General features: G+C 47.3%; 2 protein-coding genes across 5 annotated transcripts in view; both read right to left on the bottom strand.

Moving 5' to 3' along the window:
* Window positions 1-3,955: 3,955 nt before the first annotated feature.
* On the bottom strand, window positions 3,956-15,169 carry c18h3orf33 (c18h3orf33 homolog (H. sapiens)). The gene is made up of 5 exons (XM_038974043.1): window positions 15,054-15,169; window positions 14,843-14,902; window positions 14,077-14,230; window positions 8,050-8,213; window positions 3,956-5,754 (listed from the first exon to the last, which is right to left on the bottom strand). The coding sequence occupies exons 1-5, from the start codon at window positions 15,162-15,164 to the stop codon at window positions 5,500-5,502; spliced, it is 744 nt and encodes a 247-aa protein (XP_038829971.1). The 5' UTR covers window positions 15,165-15,169; the 3' UTR covers window positions 3,956-5,499.
* Window positions 15,170-16,213: 1,044 nt separating this feature from the next.
* LOC120028782 (acetyl-coenzyme A transporter 1-like) overlaps window positions 16,214-19,483 on the bottom strand; it is a 15,422-nt gene continuing 12,152 nt past the window's right edge. For 2 of the 4 annotated variants that reach the window (XM_038974023.1, XM_038974024.1), the window contains 3 exons: window positions 19,481-19,483; window positions 18,405-18,620; window positions 16,214-18,268 (listed from right to left, as the gene is read on the bottom strand). The exon at window positions 19,481-19,483 is cut by the window's right edge and continues 1,675 nt beyond it. In XM_038974023.1, coding sequence (XP_038829951.1) covers window positions 18,101-18,268; window positions 18,405-18,620; window positions 19,481-19,483 — 387 coding nt within the window. In that variant the 3' untranslated portion in view covers window positions 16,214-18,100. The remainder of the gene's footprint in view (window positions 18,269-18,404; window positions 18,621-19,480) is intronic. The other 2 variants (XM_038974025.1, XM_038974026.1) reach the window with 1 other exon arrangement.

Here is a 19,483-nt window from a genome sequence, read left to right as displayed (position 1 = left end):
TGGCTCTCAAGAGAAGACAGGCTATGTGCACACTGCCCACAAAATGAGGTGGAAACTGAGCTGCACTTCCTAACCTCCTGCCCAATGTATGACCATATTAGAGACACATATTTCCCTCAGATCACACAGATCCACAAAGAATTCGAAAACAAATCCAATTTTGATAAACTCCCATATCTACTGGGTGAAATTCCACAGTGTGCCATCACAGCAGCAAGATTTGTGACCTGTTGCCACAAGAAAAGGGCAACCAGTGAAGAACAAACACCATTGTAAATACAACCCATATTTATGCTTATTTATTTTAACTTGTGTGCTTTAACCATTTGTACATTGTTACAACACTGTATATATATAATATGACATTTGTAATGTCTTTATTGTTTTGAAACTTCTGTATGTGTAATGTTTACTGTTAATTTGTATTGTTTGTTTCACTTTTGTGTATTGTCTACCTCACTTGCTTTGGCAATGTTAACACATGTTTCCCATGCCAATAAAGCCCCTTGAATTGAATTGAATTGACTCCCCCTCTCCTCTCTAATCCCCTGGTGCCCTGTAAAATTGACGAACCCCTGCCTTTCACTGCCGAGCCCCCCCCCCCCCCCCCCCCACACACACACACTCTTCACTCGAAAGGCATTTCACTGTACTTGTACTGTACTTGCACATGGCCATCACATCAAGCATGCTGGGAAAACACATGGTTAACACTGTCATCACAAGCCCATGACGAGGGAAGGGTGGTACTTTAAAATAGTGTCTTTCCCCATCAAAGATACTATCAAAAACATGGACACAGTCAATCAGAGTCAAGTGCATTTTAGCATAGTGAAGAAACTAGAAAGCCTATTTGAAAAGCAGCGATACTGTAAGACTCTCCTCTCTATGAGACTGCTCTCTCCTCTGTCTCCAACCTCTCCTCTCTGTGTATTAGACTGCTCCAGTGTCTGTCTCCAGTCTCTCTCCTCTCTGTGTATTAGTCTGCTCCAGTGTCTGTCTCCAACCTCTCCTCTCTGTGTATTAGTCTGCTCCAGTGTCTGTCTCCAGCCTCTCCTCTCTGTGTATTAGTCTGCTCCAGTGTCTGTCTCCAGCCTCTCCTCTCTGTGTATTAGTCTGCTCCAGTGTCTGTCTCCAGCCTCCCCTCTCTGTGTATTAGTCTGCTCCAGTGTCTGTCTCCAGCCTCTCTCCTCTCTGTGTATTATTCTGCTCCAGTGTATGTCTCCAGCCTCTCTCCTCTCTGTGTATTAGTCTGCTCCAGTGTCTGTCTCCAGCCTCTCCTCTCTGTGTATTAGTCTGCTCCAGTGTCTGTCTCCAACCTCTCCTCTCTGTGTATTAGTCTGCTCCAGTGTCTCTCTCCAACCTCTCCTTTCTGTGTATTAGACTGCTCCAGTGTCTGTCTCCAGTCTCTCTCCTCTCTGTGTATTAGTCTGCTCCAGTGTCTGTCTCCAACCTCTCCTCTCTGTGTATTAGTCTGCTCCAGTGTCTGTCTCCAACCTCTCCTCTCTGTGTATTAGTCTGCTCCAGTGTCTGTCTCCAGCCTCTCCTCTCTGTGTATTAGTCTGCTCCAGTGTCCGTCTCCAGTCTCTCTCCTCTCTGTGTATTAGTCTGCTCTCTCCTCTGTCTCCAGGCTCTCCTCTCTGTGTATTAGTCTGCTCTCTCCTCTGTCTCCAGCATCTCCTATGTATTAGTCTGCTCCAGTGTCTGTCTTCAGCCTCTCCTCTCTGTGTATTAGTCTGCTCCAGTGTCTGTCTCCAGCCTCCCCTCTCTGTGTATTAGTCTGCTCCAGTGTCTTTCTCCAGCCTCCCCTCTCTGTGTATTAGTATGCTCCAGTGTCTGTCTCCAGCCTCTCTCCTCTCTCTGTATTATTCTGCTCCAGTGTCTGTCTCCAGCCTCTCCTCTCTGTGTATTAGTCTGCTCCAGTGTCTGTCTCCAACCTCTCCTCTCTGTGTATTAGTCTGCTCCAGTGTCTGTCTCCAACCTCGCCTCTCTGTGTATTAGTCTGCTCCAGTGTCTGTCTCCAGCCTCTCCTCTCTGTGTATTAGTCTGCTCCAGTGTCCGTCTCCAGTCTCTCTCCTCTCTGTGTATTAGTCTGCTCTCTCCTCTGTCTCCAGCATCTCCTATGTATTAGTCTGCTCCAGTGTCTGTCTTCAGCCTCTCCTCTCTGTGTATTAGTCTGCTCCAGTGTCTGTCTCCAGCCTCCCCTCTCTGTGTATTAGTCTGCTCCAGTGTCTGTCTCCAGCCTCTCTCCTCTCTCTGTATTATTCTGCTCCAGTGTCTGTCTCCAGCCTCTCCTCTCTGTGTATTAGTCTGCTCCAGTGTCTGTCTCCAGCCTCTCCTCTCTGTGTATTAGTCTGCTCCAGTGTCTGTCTCCAGCCTCCCCTCTCTGTGTATTAGTCTGCTCCAGTGTCTGTCTCCAGCCTATCTCCTCTCTCTGTATTATTCTGCTCCAGTGTCTGTCTCCAGCCTCTCCTCTCTGTGTATTAGTCTGCTCCAGTGTCTGTCTCCAGCCTCTCTCCTCTCTCTGTATTATTCTGCTCCAGTGTCTGTCTCCAGCCTCTCTCCTCTCTGTGTATTAGTCTGCTCCAGTGTCTGTCTCCAGCCTCTCCTCTCTGTGTATTAGTCTGCTCCAGTGTCTGTCTCCTTCCTCTCCTCTCTGTGTATTAGTCTGCTCCAGTGCCGGCCTCTCATTAGGTGATAGAGCCTGGTCTGTGGCCCTCTAGTCTCTACATTAAGTGAGTGAGTACTCTGTCTGAGTCATGTTAGCTCTAGAGACCCCTTTTATGAGCTATTCAACCCCCCTGCTCACACACACACACACACACACACACTCCTGTGGTTTGTAGGGGCCCAACTAGGGTTTCACCTCTCAGATTTGGTGTTACCATGGCAATGGTGATCTCAGAAGGGGGGGACCAGTAGACCCTCACAACTCAATCGCTGGGACAATCCAACCCCCCCCTTTCCCCCTCGCTAACACACAAACACTTCTCTGGGGAAAGGGGAACAGAGGGATTTGGGGTTTAAAAGGGAAGTGAAAGCCAAGGGATTAGCATACGGGCTTCAGACTAGCGGCGATAACGGTTAAATGTCCCCTATCCCAGAGAGATCTAGTTTACCAGAATGAATGGAAACCAGTGGTCTGTAACTGTCAAGGAATGGAGCTGTTAATAACTCAAATAAAAGAGTCAAACCAGGAATGGGAGACAAACATATTAAGGTCAAAGTTGTTATTTAATTAATTTTTTTCAACTCTTTAAAATGACATGTGGAAACCTTTCAGTTATAAACACTTAGAAAAGCAGTACAGACAGATTTGCTTTGTCAGATCAAATATATTAGTATTTTGACCCCAAAAAATAACGGGCATTTAAACTATTGATTATGTTCTTGAGATTAAATAAAACCAAGATGTTTTATTTATATATCTAGATAAGACAGTGTGAGTTAAAGAAGCCTGTTTGTTCTCCTGCTAAAAACATCTGGACTTCTGAAACACCAAAATATGCCTCTTCAGACCGGTGAAAACATTATTTAGACAGGAGAAAACATTATTTAGACAAGTAAAAACAAAAGATATTATTTAGACAAGTGAAAACAACATTATTTAGACAGGAGAACACATTATTTAGACAGGAGATGTAATGTAACGGCAGTCTAAGTCGTCCTCCTCATCGGACGAGGAGAGGCGAGAAGGATCGGAGGACCAATTTGCAGAGTGGTAAGTTTCCATGGTAATTTAATAGACACGAAAACAATACACGATACAAAACAACAAACGAACATACCGTAACAGTCCCGTGTGGCACAAACACTAACACAGGAAACAAACACCCACAAACCAAACGTGAAACCCCAGCTGCCTAAGTATGATTCTCAATCAGGGACAACGATTGACAGCTGCCTCTGATTGAGAATCATACCAGGCCGAACACAAACATCCCAACATAGAAAACACACATAGACAACCCACCCCAACTCACGCCCTGACCATACTAAATAAATACAAAACAAGGAAAAATAAGGTCAGGAACGTGACAGGAGAAAACATTATTTAGACAAGTGAAAACAACATTATTTAGACAGGAGAAAACAACATATTTCCTTATCCATTATCTCTAGTCCTCCATCTCTCTGTCCACCATGGCCCAGCTCAAGCCTTCTGAATATTCTGGTTTCTAGCTACAGCCCAGTCTAGTACAGGAAGACCTGGCTGCCAGTTCTAGTCCACGTTACGCTAGTCCACGTTACGCTAGTCCACGTTACGCTAGTCCACGTCACTCTAGTCCACGTCACTCTAGTCCACGTCACTCTAGTCCACGTCACTCTAGTCCACGTCACTCTAGTCCACGTCACTCTAGTCCACGTCACTCTAGTCCACGTCACTCTAGTCCACGTCACTCTAGTCCACCTCTTTAGCTGAACGTGAGCTGGATATGAGAAACATTCAATAGTCTTAAATATTTACATCAAACATCCAGTCCAGATGAAATGTAACAGCTGCATAATGGAGTACCATCATCTACTCTTTAAGAATAAAATAATCCATAAAATACTGACTGTACTATAGCACATAAACAAATGTTTAATTAGAGACAGAAAATCAATAGAATCCAGATATTTTGGTGGGACTTCAGGTATTCAATTTGAATGTCAAATATTTAAAAAATATATATTCTTTGAAATGATACATCAATGTTGTTAAACCACTGACGGTCCTTATGTTTGGTTATTATATTGATTGAATAACAACTAATTTCTATATACATATGGGCATAATTTAAATACATTAGCATGAAATTACCCTCTATTCAACCAGCACTTTGAGGTAAATCCCCAAAGAGAATTTGTAATCGCCCCAATCACAATCTCCCATCAAATTTCACAATGGCTTTTATATGCAGCATTACTTATTCATGATTGATCATCTAGAATATTAAACACAATGCAGAAATGAATTAACCAATGCATATTTATTTCACAAATCAAAGTGGATTTCTGACAGCCAAGTTTCTTTACATTATCTAATCAAACATCAACATTTTCTGACCCACGAAGGGGAACAATAACTGTAAGTAGACTGGTTTCTATTCTGTCTTGTCATTACCGTGTCAGTGCGTTTAATCTCCATCGATATATATATACATTTTGATAAGCACGTGGGTCAAAACATTTTTGTCCCATGTCTACGATTTAGTCCATACCCCCATTCTTTTGAGACATCGTTTCACACTTTTCCCAGATAGTAAAGTACAGGAGAAAAGATTGTTTGGACAGATATTGGTGTGAATATTGTCCGTTTTCAGCAAATCGGTGAAGTGGCAAGTTGACAAATAGATGATCCACTTCTCAAACACAGACACATAATGACCCAGCTGTATTCTGAGACGGGCCTGAGCCTTGCAACATTCATAAACTTACTTTCAAGCCCACTTGAAATCAACCAATCAGTCAGTCAATCAATCAATCAATCAACCAGTCAATCAATCAACCAACCAATCACGTCCACTTGAAGATCCTCCTGATGAGTCTGACCAGTGAGTTGTCCCAAACAGCCTGTGAGGTCCTCTCCCATAGGCTATCCTCTTTCCACATGCCTCGCCCCTTCCGCTCGGCCTTGACCTCTGCCTTGAGCAGCCGTTGGTGGAGCCGCAGGTAAAGGTGGGACTGAGGGTGGAGTCCAGAGACTGGGACAGTGCGTGCCAGACCCAACCTCAACACTTCCTCATTCAGACACAGACTCCTCAATGACCCCTGGGGGAGAGAGAACAGAGGGGGGTAATAACACATCTGTAGGTTGTCTTCAACATTCAGTTCATTAATACAGTCATAAAGAGAGTAACATTGTCCTGAAGATACCAGAGAGTCAGTAACGAACTCATGTTAGTCCACTCAGACAGGAAGGCTGCGTTTACACAGGCAGCCCAATTCTGATCTTCTTTACATTAATTGGTCTTTTGACAAATCACATCAGATCGTTTCACATCAGATCTTTTTCAGAGCTGAACTGATTGGTCAAAAGACCAATTAGGGAGAAAAAAATTATCAGAATTGGGGAACCTCTTAAAACGCAGCCTCACTGACCCTGTAACCAGAGACCAGACAGCAACGGACCCTGTAACCAGAGACCAGACAGCAACGGACCCTGTAACCAGAGACCAGACAGCAACTGACCCTGTAACCAGAGACCAGACAGCAACTGACCCTGTTACCAGAGACCAGACAGCAACTGACCCTGTTACCAGAGACCAGACAGCAACTGACCTTGTTACCAGAGACCAGACAGCAACTGACCCTGTAACCAGAGACCAGACAGCAACTGACCCTGTAACCAGAGACCAGACAGCAACGGACCCTGTAACCAGAGACCAGACAGCAACGGACCCTGTAACCATAGACCAGACAGCAACGGACCCTGTAACCAGAGACCAGACAGCAACTGACCCTGTAACCAGAGACCAGACAGCAACTGACCCTGTTACCAGAGACCAGACAGCAACTGACCCTGTTACCAGAGACCAGACAGCAACTGACCCTGTTAGAGACCAGACAGCAACTGACCCTGTTACCAGAGACCAAACAACAACGGACCCTGTAACCAGAGACCAGACAGCAACGGACCCTGTAACCAGAGACCAGACAGCAACTGACCCTGTTACCAGAGACCAGACAGCAACTGACCATGTTACCAGAGACCAGACAGCAACTGACCCTGTAACCAGAGACCAGACAGCAACTGACCCTGTAACCAGAGACCAGACAGCAACTGACCCTGTTACCAGAGACCAGACAGCAACTGACCCTGTTACCAGAGACCAGACAGTAACTGACCCTGTAACCAGAGACCAGACAGTAACTGACCCTGTAACCAGAGACCAGACAGCAACGGACCCTGTAACCAGAGACCAGACAGCAACGGACCCTGTAACCAGAGACCAGACAGCAACTGACCCTGTAACCAGAGACCAGACAGCAACTGACCCTGTTACCAGAGACCAGACAGTAACTGACCCTGCTAACAGAGACCAGACAGTAACTGACCCTGCTACCAGAGACCAGACAGCAACTGACCCTGTTACCAGAGACCAGACAGCAACTGGCCATGTTACCAGAGACCAGACAGCAACTGACCCTGTTACCAGAGACCAGACAGCAACTGACCCTGTTACCAGAGACCAGACAGCAACTGACCCTGTTACCAGAGACCAGACAGCAACTGACCCTGTTACCAGAGACCAGACAGTAACTGACCCTGTAACCAGAGACAAGACAGCAACTGACCCTAATACCAGAGACCAGACGGTAACTGACCGTGTTACCAGAGACCAGACAGCAACTGACCCTGCTACCAGAGACCAGACAGTAACTGACCCTGCTACCAGAGACCAGACAGCAACTGACCCTGTAACCAGAGACCAGACAGCAACTGACCCTGTTACCAGAGACCAGACAGCAACTGACCCTGTTACCAGAGACCAGACAGCAACTGACCCTGTAACCAGAGACCAGACAGCAACTGACCCTGTTACCAGAGACCAGACGGTAACTGACCCTGTTACCAGAGACCAGACAGTAACTGACCCTGCTACCAGAGACCAGACAGTAACTGACCCTGTAACCAGAGACCAGACAGCAACTGACCCTGCTACCAGAGACCAGACAGCAACTGACCCTGCTACCAGACAGCAACTGACCCGCCTACCAGACAGACAGTAACTGCCCGTGCCAACAGACACAGACGGTAACTGCCCGTGCTAATAGACAGGCAGTAACTGACCCGGCCAACAGACAGACAGTAACTGACCCGGCCAACAGACAGACAGTGACTGACCCTGCTAACAGACAGACAGTAACTGACCCTGCTAACAGACAGAGAGTAACTGACCCGGCTAACAGACAGACAGTGACTGACCATGCCAACAGACAGACAGTAACTGACCCTGCTAACAGACAGACAGTGACTAACCCTGCCAACAGACAGACAGTAACTGACCCTGGTAACAGACACAGACTGTAACTGACCCTGCTAACAGACAGACAGTAACTGACCCGGCTAACAGACACCAGACAGTGCAGTGTCTCCTCCTCTCTGCTGACCAGTTTGAGCCACACCGTCTGGGCCGGGCTCAGGTGCTGCTCCAGCCACGCCCTCCCCTCTGGGGTCAGCTCCACCCCCGCCAGGCGCACAGCCAATGGATACACACGACCACCACCTGAGGAGAGAAGACCTGCCCAGGTGAGACACACATACGGTACACCTGAGGAGAGAAGACCTGCCCAGGTGAGACACACATACGGTACACCTGAGGAGAGAAGACCTGCCCAGGTGAGACACACATACGGTACACCTGAGAGAAGACCTGCCCAGGTGAGACACACATACGGTACACCTGAGGAGAGAAGACCTGCCCAGGTGAGACACACATACAGTACACCTGAGAGAAGACCTGCCCAGGTGAGACACACATACAGTACACCTGAGAGAAGACCTGCCCAGGTGAGACACACATACGGTACACCTGAGGAGAGAAGACCTGCCCAGGTGAGACACACATACGGTACACCTGAGAGAAGACCTGCCCAGGTGAGACACACATACGGTACACCTGAGAGAAGACCTGCCCAGGTGAGACACACATACGGTACACCTGAGGAGAGAAGACCTGCCCAGGTGAGACACACATACGGTACACCTGAGAGAAGACCTGCCCAGGTGAGACACACATACGGTACACCTGAGGAGAGAAGACCTGCCCAGGTGAGACACACATACAGTACACCTGAGAGAAGACCTGCCCAGGTGAGACACACATACGGTACACCTGAGGAGAGAAGACCTGCCCAGGTGAGACACACATACGGTACACCTGAGAGAAGACCTGCCCAGGTGAGACACACATACGGTACACCTGAGCTAAGGAGTTCCTAGCTATGGCTGTGGTCTATTGCATAGACCTGAAGGTGGCACAGTCAGGAGCTTGACAAACTGAAAGAGACTGTTGTAAGATATAGTATCAAACATGCACTATGCAAAGATGTACAACCACAGCAGTAGAGATACTGTATTACTAAAGGCACAGGCAAGGGAATTACATGCCAAAAAAATACAAAATAACTGTGGCCAGAGGTCAAGCCTGTGTGGTAAAAACAACAGGAGGTCAAAGAGACAAAGCTATAGAGAGAGACTACTAATCTCTTTAACTAGAGGAAAGCTTTGTTAGAAATTCTCCCTGGCCTCAGACGGAGCTGTAAGGGAACTATCTAATACCCTCTAACTCAGTTTGACTGCAGGGCAGAAGCATAACGTAATACTGCAGCTAGACCTCTTCTCTAACAGGCTTACTACTATGCTAACTCAGTCCGATGAAGGGAGCTAAACTAAGTCTTGTAAATGTGTATGGTCCAGTGCCTCTGAAAGCGGGCAAAAGCCATGACACTCACGTTTAGAAAAAATGTTGGTCTGAATTAGATAAAGATGAAAAATATGTTGACGTTTCAGTCACAATGACCTTTATCAGACATCAAGCCATGATCCAATACCTATCAAATCAAATTAATTGGATTAAAATAGTGTCTACTTTGGTTTCAGGAAAATATATAAAACTGTCTCTACAGGAGAGACCAACCATTAGGTTGACTACTATACTTCTTCAAAGCCAACCTTCTCTTCCACTAAATCAAACAGCACAGTTAAAGAGACCAGCAGACAGTCTATGGCTGACACAGTTAAAGAGACCAGCAGACAGTCTATGGCTGACACAGTTAATGTTAAAGAGACCAGCAGACAGTCTATGGCTGACACAGTTAAAGAGACCAGCAGACAGTCTATGGCTGACACAGTTAAAGAGACCAGCAGACAGTCTATGGCTGACACAGTTATGTTAAAGAGACCAACAGACAGTCTATGGCTGACACAGTTATGTTAAAGAGACCAACAGACAGTCTATGGCTGACACAGTTATGTTAAAGAGACCAACAGACAGTCTATGGCTGACACAGTTATGTTAAAGAGACCAGCAGACAGTCTATGGCTGACACAGTTAAAGAGACCAGCAGACAGTCTATGGCTGACACAGTTAAAGAGACCAGCAGACAGTCTATGGCTGACACAGTTAAAGAGACCAGCAGACAGTCTATGGCTGACACAGTTAAAGAGACCAGCAGACAGTCTATGGCTGACACAGTTAAAGAGACCAGCAGACAGTCTATGGCTGACACAGTTAAAGAGACCAGCAGACAGTCTATGGCTGACACAGTTAAAGAGACCAGCAGACAGTCTATGGCTGACACAGTTAAAGAGACCAGCAGACAGTCTATGGCTGACACAGTTAAAGAGACCAGCAGACAGTCTATGGCTGACACAGTTAAAGAGACCAGCAGACAGTCTATGGCTGACACAGTTAATGTTAAAGAGACCAGCAGACAGTCTATGGCTGACACAGTTAAAGAGACCAGCAGACAGTCTATGGCTGACACAGTTAAAGAGACCAGCAGACAGTCTATGGCTGACACAGTTAAAGAGACCAGCAGACAGTCTATGGCTGACACAGTTATGTTAAAGAGACCAGCAGACAGTCTATGGCTGACACAGTTAAAGAGACCAGTAGACAGTCTATGGCTGACACAGTTAAAGAGACCAGCAGACAGTCTATGGCTGACACAGTTAAAGAGACCAGCAGACAGTCTATGGCTGACACAGTTATGTTAAAGAGACCAACAGACAGTCTATGGCTGACACAGTTAAAGAGACCAGCAGACAGTCTATGGCTGACACAGTTAAAGAGACCAGCAGACAGTCTATGGCTGACACAGTTAAAGAGACCAGTAGACAGTCTATGGCTGACACAGTTAAAGAGACCAGTAGACAGTCTATGGCTGACACAGTTAAAGAGACCAGTAGACAGTCTATGGCTGACACAGTTAAAGAGACCAGTAGACAGTCTATGGCTGACACAGTTAAAGAGACCAGTAGACAGTCTATGGCTGACACATCCGGCAGTGATTGGGAGTCCCATAGGGCGGCGCACAATTGGCCCAGCGTCGGCCGTCATTGCAAATAAGAATTTGTTCTTAACTGACTTGCCTAGTTAAATCAAAATAAATAAATGTAAATGTCAGAGACAGTTAATTAAGTAAAAGAGTGCAGCAGACGGTCTATGGGTAACAGTTATGACGCTCTAATAGGGATTAGTATAGATTTAAATGACTAATTGGGGACAGCTGCGTGAATGACGAGACTAGACTTCTCAACAGCTGGGAGGTGAATCCTAATCCTCATTACCATACTGTAATTGGCCTTTACCCTGTGGGCTCTGAGTGTGTTGGTAAAGTTGAAGGGCATGTGAACCCATCAATTCTTCCCATACCTTTAGCCAGCAGGGGGTCTACCATACCTTTAGCCAGCAGGGGGTCTTCCATACCTTTAGCCAGCAGGGGGTCTTCCATACCTTTAGCCAGCGGGGGGTCTTCCATACCTTTAGCCAGCAGGGGGTCTTCCCTACCTTTAGCCAGCAGGGGGTCTTCCCTACCTTTAGCCAGCAGGGGGTCTTCCATACCTTTAGCCAGCAGGGGGTCTTCCATACCTTTAGCCAGCAGGGGTCTTCCATACCTTTAGCCAGCAGGGGGTCTTCCATACCTTTAGCCAGCGGGGGGTCTTCCATACCTTTAGCCAGCGGGGGGTCTTCCATACCTTTAGCCAGCGGGGGGTCTTCCATACCTTTAGCCAGCGGGGGGTCTTCCATACCTTTAGCCAGCAGGGGGGTCTACCATACCTTTAGCCAGCGGGGGGTCTGCCATACCTTTAGCCAGCGGGGGGTCTGCCATACCTTTAGCCAGCGGGGGGTCTTCCATACCTTTAGCCAGCGGGGGGTCTTCCATACCTTTAGCCAGCAGGGGGTCTGCCATACCTTTAGCCAGCAGGGGGTCTTCCATACCTTTAGCCAGCAGGGGGTCTGCCATACCTTTAGCCAGCAGGGAGTCTGCCATACCTTTAGCCAGCAGGGGGTCTGCCATACCTTTAGCCAGCAGGGGGTCTGCCATACCTTTAGCCAGCAGGGGGTCTACCATACCTTTAGCCAGCAGGGGGTCTTCCATACCTTTAGCCAGCAAGGGGTCTACCATACCTTTAGCCAGCAGGGGGTCTTCCATACCTTTAGCCAGCAGGGGGTCTTCCATACCTTTAGCCAGCAGGGGGTCTTCCATACCTTTAGCCAGCAGGGGGTCTTCCATACCTTTAGCCAGCAGGGGGTCTTCCATACCTTTAGCCAGCAGGGGGTCTTCCATACCTTTAGCCAGCAGGGGGTCTTCCATACCTTTAGCCAGCAGGGGGTCTTCCATACCTTTAGCCAGCAGGGGGGTCTTCCATACCTTTAGCCAGGAGGGGGTCTACCATACCTTTAGCCAGGAGGGGTCTTCCATACCTTTAGCCAGCAGGGGGTGTGCCATACCTTTAGCCAGCAGGGGGTGTGCCATACCTTTAGCCAGCAGGGGGTCTACCATACCTTTAGCCAGCAGGGGGTCTTCCATACCTTTAGCCAGCAGGGGGTCTTCCATACCTTTAGCCAGCAGGGGGTCTTCCATACCTTTAGCCAGCAGGGGGTCTACCATACCTTTAGCCAGCAGGGGGTCTACCATACCTTTAGCCAGCAGGGGGTCTACCATACCTTTAGCCAGCAGGGGGTCTTCCATACCTTTAGCCAGCAGGGGGTCTTCCATACCTTTAGCCAGCAGGGGGTCTTCCATACCTTTAGCCAGCAGGGGGTCTTCCATACCTTTAGCCAGCAGGGGGTCTTCCATACCTTTAGCCAGCAGGGGGTCTTCCATACCTTTAGCCAGGAGGGGGTCTACCATACCTTTAGCCAGCAGGGGGTCTGCCATACCTTTAGCCAGCAGGGGGTCTGCCATACCTTTAGCCAGCAGGGCGTCTTCCATACCTTTAGCCAGGAGGGGGTCTTCCATACCTTTAGCCAGGAGGGGGTCTTCCATACCTTTAGCCAGCAGGGGGTCTGCCATACCTTTAGCCAGCAGGGGGGTCTTCCATACCTTTAGCCAGGAGGGGGTCTACCATACCTTTAGCCAGGAGGGGTCTTCCATACCTTTAGCCAGCAGGGGGTGTGCCATACCTTTAGCCAGCAGGGGGTGTGCCATACCTTTAGCCAGCAGGGGGTCTACCATACCTGCCATACCTTTAGCCAGCAGGGGGTCTGCCATACCTTTAGCCAGCAGGGGGTCTTCCATACCTTTAGCCAGCAGGGGGTCTACCATACCTTTAGCCAGCAGGGGGTCTTCCATACCTTTAGCCAGCGGGGGGTCTACCATACCTTTAGCCAGCGGGGGGTCTGCCATACCTTTAGCCAGCGGGGGGTCTGCCATACCTTTAGCCAGCGGGGGGTCTGCCATACCTTTAGCCAGCGGGGGGTCTTCCATACCTTTAGCCAGCAGGGGGTCTGCCATACCTTTAGCCAGCAGGGGGTCTGCCATACCTTTAGCCAGCAGGGGGTCTTCCATACCTTTAGCCAGCAGGGAGTCTGCCATACCTTTAGCCAGCAGGGGGTCTGCCATACCTTTAGCCAGCAGGGGGTCTGCCATACCTTTAGCCAGCAGGGGGTCTACCATACCTTTAGCCAGCAGGGGGTCTTCCATACCTTTAGCCAGCAGGGGGTCTTCCATACCTTTAGCCAGCAGGGGGTCTACCATACCTTTAGCCAGCAGGGGGTCTTCCATACCTTTAGCCAGCAGGGGGTCTTCCATACCTTTAGCCAGCAGGGGGTCTTCCATACCTTTAGCCAGCAGGGGGTCTTCCATACCTTTAGCCAGCAGGGGGTCTTCCATACCTTTAGCCAGCAGGGGGGTCTTCCATACCTTTAGCCAGGAGGGGGTCTACCATACCTTTAGCCAGGAGGGGGTCTTCCATACCTTTAGCCAGCAGGGGGTGTGCCATACCTTTAGCCAGCAGGGGGTCTGCCATACCTTTAGCCAGCAGGGGGTCTACCATACCTTTAGCCAGCAGGGGGTCTTCCATACCTTTAGCCAGCAGGGGGTCTTCCATACTTTTAGCCAGCAGGGGGTCTTCCATACCTTTAGCCAGCAGGGGGGAGAGGACAGGGATGTAGATGGGGATGTGCTCCACCTCCAGGCCCATCTCTGTGATGGTCTGGACTCTCCCTCTGAGGCTCACATTCTTCTCTATGAACCTTGCTGGGATCTCAGAGGCTACTCCAAACCTAGTGATCTGACGAGGGTGGTGAGGCACAAAAGACCTAGTTAGAAAAGCATTCATAACCGTTGGTAAGTACAATGTGTTGTAATCAGTTACACTGTAGCTTCCTATGAAGTCACCATGACATATTGTTTCGGTAACACAAAACTGGAACCAATTACTAGTATTCAATTAACTAAACAAAACGACATATTCTATTAGCTAAACACAACGACAGATAAGCAAGACTTCTAAAGTCAAGGGGATGGCGATTGATGATCTGGTTAAGAAGAAATGGATGTTGTTTAGGCTAACTAAACAACATCAACCAGGATAAACACATCAGGCAAAGAGCTCATCAACTGGCCACCCTCCATCCTAAATTTACCCTGACCATATAACCTATGCAGAGCAGCCATATGGCATTTCAATTGAACAGGGGGGAATGGCTCATCTCATCTCCAGTCTGGTTAAAACGCCACAATCTGTTGGCGTCTTCAAGAGAATTCCCTTGACATTGGGCAGACAGAGAATTTTCGCCCCAGTCGTCAACCGGGGTTTGTGGGAAACTCGACTCGCTATCTCCTCCTGGTGGAATATGCCTGCATCACAGCTTGCTTTTTATGAATAGGCTAAACTACTTACCAATTTAATACTCCTTGATATTACTATTACGCCGGCAATTGCTAGTCCAGTACTGATGTTCTAGAAGAGAAAACAGCTAGATGTTAGCCAAAGATGTGTTAGCTAACGTTGGGCCTTTATTTCATTTTAACGACATCTGATCTGCGGTCTCATTTGAATGAACCGTCTAATCCCCTTCAATGCTTTCATTTGCATCCCATTTGGTTCTTACCCGGATAATGGTTAAATTATCGTCAGCGAACTGAGAAATGACTGAAATTATGTTTTTAGACGGCTTTTCTCCTTTCTCGTCTGTCTCTGCCTCCCTTCTGGACTCCGGCATGTTGTTGACATGTCTAAAAGACTACAAAAATCGCCCCGCCCACTAAGTAGTGTAGGTAGCGTGGACCAAAAAACCTACAGTACCGTCTGGTGTGGCGCTTTCATTAATGTTTCATTATCTAGTCCTAATGCTGCTAAATTGAACGTTATATGTCGTGTATAGAAAATATTATGCAATAGCATCAATTAGGTGTGAGATATGTACAAACATTCTTATGAAGTCAAAGTACAGTATGTTATTGGAGTAATCCGACACAAAACCATTTGAAACCACTGTGTGTATATATATATATAAGACATGTATTAAATATTTTCCATATTATACATCTTGGGAATATTGGTACAAAAGTTCCTCAGAACATTTTACAGCATAGCATATGTACAAGTCCCATAGGGTACAGTCCAGAGTTGGGGTCCATTCTGTAGAAAATCCAGTCGATTTAGAAAGTAAAGCAAATTTCAATTCCAAATGTTCCTCATTGAACTATTGAAGAGAATGGATTGCAATTTTAGTGTACTTCCCAAACTGACTGGAATTTCAATGGAATTGACCCCAAACTCTGGTACAGTCACCTTGTAATGTCTGCTCTTTTCAACTTAAAAGGGGTCACGTGAACACTGGCCTCAGAGAGGGTAAGGACAACTCCGACACCAAAGCAGGTTCTTTAAAACCAGCTTTTCTTGTGTGTTGGGTATCAAATATTTGTTTGCAGCAGCCCATCACAAATTATCTGCATTCCATGGGAAAGTCAGTAGCTATCTAGAAGAAAAAGAAACGCACACCTATTTAGGCGAGGTGCTGGCTAGCGGAGTAGAAAACTTGAAAATAAAGGAGAGCCGCACACTCTAGGAGCTCAGATGCAAAAATATTTAATTTACCAACGTTTCGACAGGCACGTTAAATATTTTTGCATCTGAGCTCCTAGAGTGTGCAGCTCTCCTTTAATTTTCAAGTCAGTAGCTGAAAAGTCTTTTAAAAACCCTCTCCTGCAGTAATATTGGAAAATAATGTACAAACGGAAATTAAGCCAAACAGACATAAAAAAAAAAAAAGTTTACATTAATTTAATTTAAATATTTGGTAAATCAAACAAATCATAGCTGCAGTCAAGGTCCATAAATATTTGAACATTAACCAAGTTATTAATATTTCAGCTGTCTACCACAGCATATTGGGGTTTAAATTAAATAATGAATATGAGCTGAAAATGCAGACTTTTAGCTGTAATTTGAGGGTATTTACATCCAAATCAGGTGAACAGTGTAGGAATTACAGCACGTTTTATATTTATGGACCTGACTGTATACATACATATCCCTATGTAAGTGAATGCCGGTAGAGTTGTACAGGTCACATTAAAAGAACTGTAAAAGAACTGGCACGTATAGACATAAGACCATGTACATACAGCAGCATCACTATCACAAGTTGTAAAAGAAACAGAAAGTTAAAAAAAACGATATGTTCAAGGATAACAAAAGTCTCACAGTATGAAGGCTTTACATCGGTGTGGAAACTCACTTACAGGTTGAAGGCTTTACATCGGTGTGGAAACTCACTTACAGGTTGAAGGCTTTACATCGGTGTGGAAACTCACTTACAGGTTGAAGGCTTTACATCGGTGAGGAAACTCAGTGTGCACTTTTTTTGTTGTTGTCCCCCACAAAGGAGAAACACCTGATTTAGGATCATCTCATTATACCCCAACCCTGACTTTCACATTTAGAAACTGAGCCGCATCTGAATTTGGACCTATGGTTAGGGACAGAAATGAAGGGAGAAACAGAGAAGCTGAATGATCCATATGTGGAAACCTGATCAATGTAAATGTTTTTTTGTGCAACCTGATGTGGAATACAAGCAGAGACCCCAAAAAACAAATTTAAAAAATAACTCGTTCATTTCAACAAATACACAGAAAAAATGATCATTTCTATCACACAATCCAAACAGAACCATTATACGTGATCCCAGATCCAGACCTGACTGGTTACTGCCTTCTCCCTTTCACACAATCTCTGACCTCTCAGTGCTGGTTTAGAGAAAATACTGTTGTAATCCCCAAAATCACAGACATATATTAAAACAGTAATGTTATAATTTAAACATTTCTGTCAAAGGGGCTATGGATTACCATCAAGAATCCAGATGGGATTTCTGACTCCATGTTACAGACACATTTGACCTGTTTATCAAGCAGGCCTTGGTACATCTACATCTCAACATTCAATGTGGTTTGCTTTTTATGTCCATTGATGAAAGTCTTTTCAAATATCAGACAACATTATAATGACAGTCTGAAGAACCTAGCAAAGGCACAAATAATACAAGTGACAAGTCTAACGAAATAGTTGAAGATACTGAGAATGTGGAACGAGAAGATACTGAGAATGTGGAACGAGAAGAAAGATCAGGAGTAAATGTCTACTGTAAATATTCCCTAGCAAGAATAGTTCCTTCTTTTTTTGTTTCCAATGGGACATGAAGTAGTTGAAGCGACAGAAGTCCTGGTGAAGATGTGATGTTGCAAGGAGGAATTGACTGTTGTTATTGACTGTTGTGGTCCATAGTCTTGTGGTAGCCAGACCACAGCCACAGTTATTTCAAACTAAGAAGTGCTGAAGGACAATATACACACACCGAGCAGAGAAAGAGAAGGGTGGGAAGAACGGAGACTGATAAGTCATCAGAGAAGGGTGAGAGGGGGACAGAGGGGGACATGGAGGGACAGACGGGGACATGGAGGGACAGAGAGGCTCAGAGGAGGACAGAGGGGGACATGGAGGGACAGAGAAAGACCAACACAGACCAACTGAAAGTGAGCGAGAAGAAAAGATAAGAGAGGAAGCGTTTATATCAGACTGTAGCTGTCTGGCGATTGGCCTTGCTGGGGTCAGGAAAGTGGTTGTGCGGGTCAAGGAGCTGGGTGAACGTTGTCATTGGCCGATCCTGCACCTCCACGCTGCAGGGCTCTGGTCCTGTAGCCTTCTCATCCTCTTCCCTAGCCACACCCACCATGTTAGACCTATCAACACACACACCACCGACTCCACATAGTAACCGTCCAACGACGTCACACACACACCGCCCTCCTTTACACACAGCTGGAGCGGGGAGGAGAGGGAGACAGAAAGAGACACGTTTAACACAAGTGTTTCCACAAAAATTCACATCATAGCTATTCAATGAACTACGACATTATAATAAGATAATAGTCAGGTAATTCTCTCTCCCACATACCCCTGCCTCCTCTGAGGAGCCACAGCTCTGTCCGACGGCTCCCTGGCACTCCTTCGAGGTGAGTGGGTCAACCATCCACAGTGCCAGGGTGGAGGGCCAATTGCCCCCTAGGTTGGTGACTGTGTTCAGCAGGGTCATGTAGGTCCCACCGATCACTGGGTCACTCACTTTAGCATGGAAAGCCATACAGGCCACATACATGCTGTACAGCGCCACCTGTGGGTAAGGAGGGGAAAGGCAGGAGTGGGTGGTGTCCCAAGCTGCATCAAGCGCTTATATATTGGCCTTATTTCACATCGAAGAGCAGGAGAGAAAAGGAGGGATAGCGAGAGCAGAGAAATAGAGGGAGAGAGAGCAGAGAAAGGGAGGGGGGGAGAGAGAGCAGAGAAAGGGAGGGGGGAGAGAGAGCAGAGAAAGGGAGGGGGGAGAGAGAGCAGAGAAAGGGAGGGGGGAGAGAGCAGAGAAAGGGAGGGGGGGAGAGAGAGCAGAGAAAGGGAGGGGGAGAGAGAGAGCAGAGAAAGGGAGGGGGAGAGAGAGCAGACAAAGGGAGGGGGGGAGAGAGAGCAGAGAAAGGGAGGGGGAGAGAGAGCAGAGAAAGGGAGGGGGAGAGAGAGCAGAGAAAGGGAGGGGGAGAGAGAGCAGAGAAAGGGAGGGGGGGAGAGAGCAGAGAAAGGGAGGGGGGAGAGAGCAGAGAAAGGGAGGGGGGAGAGAGAGCAGAGAAAGGGAGGGGGGAGAGAGAGCAGAGAAAGGGAGGGGGGGAGAGAGCAGAGAAAGGGAGGGGGGGAGAGAGCAGAGAAAGGGGGGGGGGGAGAGCAGAGAAAGGGAGGGGGGAGAGAGAGAGAGCAGAGAAAGGGAGGGGGGGAGAGAGCAGAGAAAGGGAGGGGGGAGAGAGCAGAGAAAGGGAGGGGGGAGAGAGCAGAGAAAGGGAGGGGGGGGAGAGAGCAGAGAAAGGGAGGGGGGGGAGAGAGCAGAGAAAGGGAGGGGGGGGGAGAGAGCAGAGAAAGGGAGGGGGAGGGAGAGCAGACGAAGTGAGGGAGAGAGAACAGAGATGGGATAGATAGTGTTTACAGTATTACCTG

The sequence above is a fragment of the Salvelinus namaycush genome, chromosome 34 (genome assembly GCF_016432855.1).
Source record: "Salvelinus namaycush isolate Seneca chromosome 34, SaNama_1.0, whole genome shotgun sequence".
NCBI classification, from domain to species: Eukaryota; Metazoa; Chordata; class Actinopteri; order Salmoniformes; family Salmonidae; genus Salvelinus; species Salvelinus namaycush.
This window is presented reverse-complemented; position numbering and strand designations above follow the sequence as displayed.

Bases quoted from the DNA above. Each gene is read 5' to 3' on its own strand.
- c18h3orf33 (XM_038974043.1), bottom strand. From the start codon at position 15,164: ATGCCGGAGTCCAGAAGGGAGGCAGAGACAGACGAGAAAGGAGAAAAG. The intron at 14,903-15,053 runs GTAAGAACCAAA...TTTCTCTTCTAG, and splicing joins ATAATTTAACCATTATCCGG to AACATCAGTACTGGACTAGC. The intron at 5,755-8,049 runs GTCAGTTACTGT...TCTCTCCCCCAG, and splicing joins GTCTGGTGTCTGTTAGCCGG to GGGTCATTGAGGAGTCTGTG.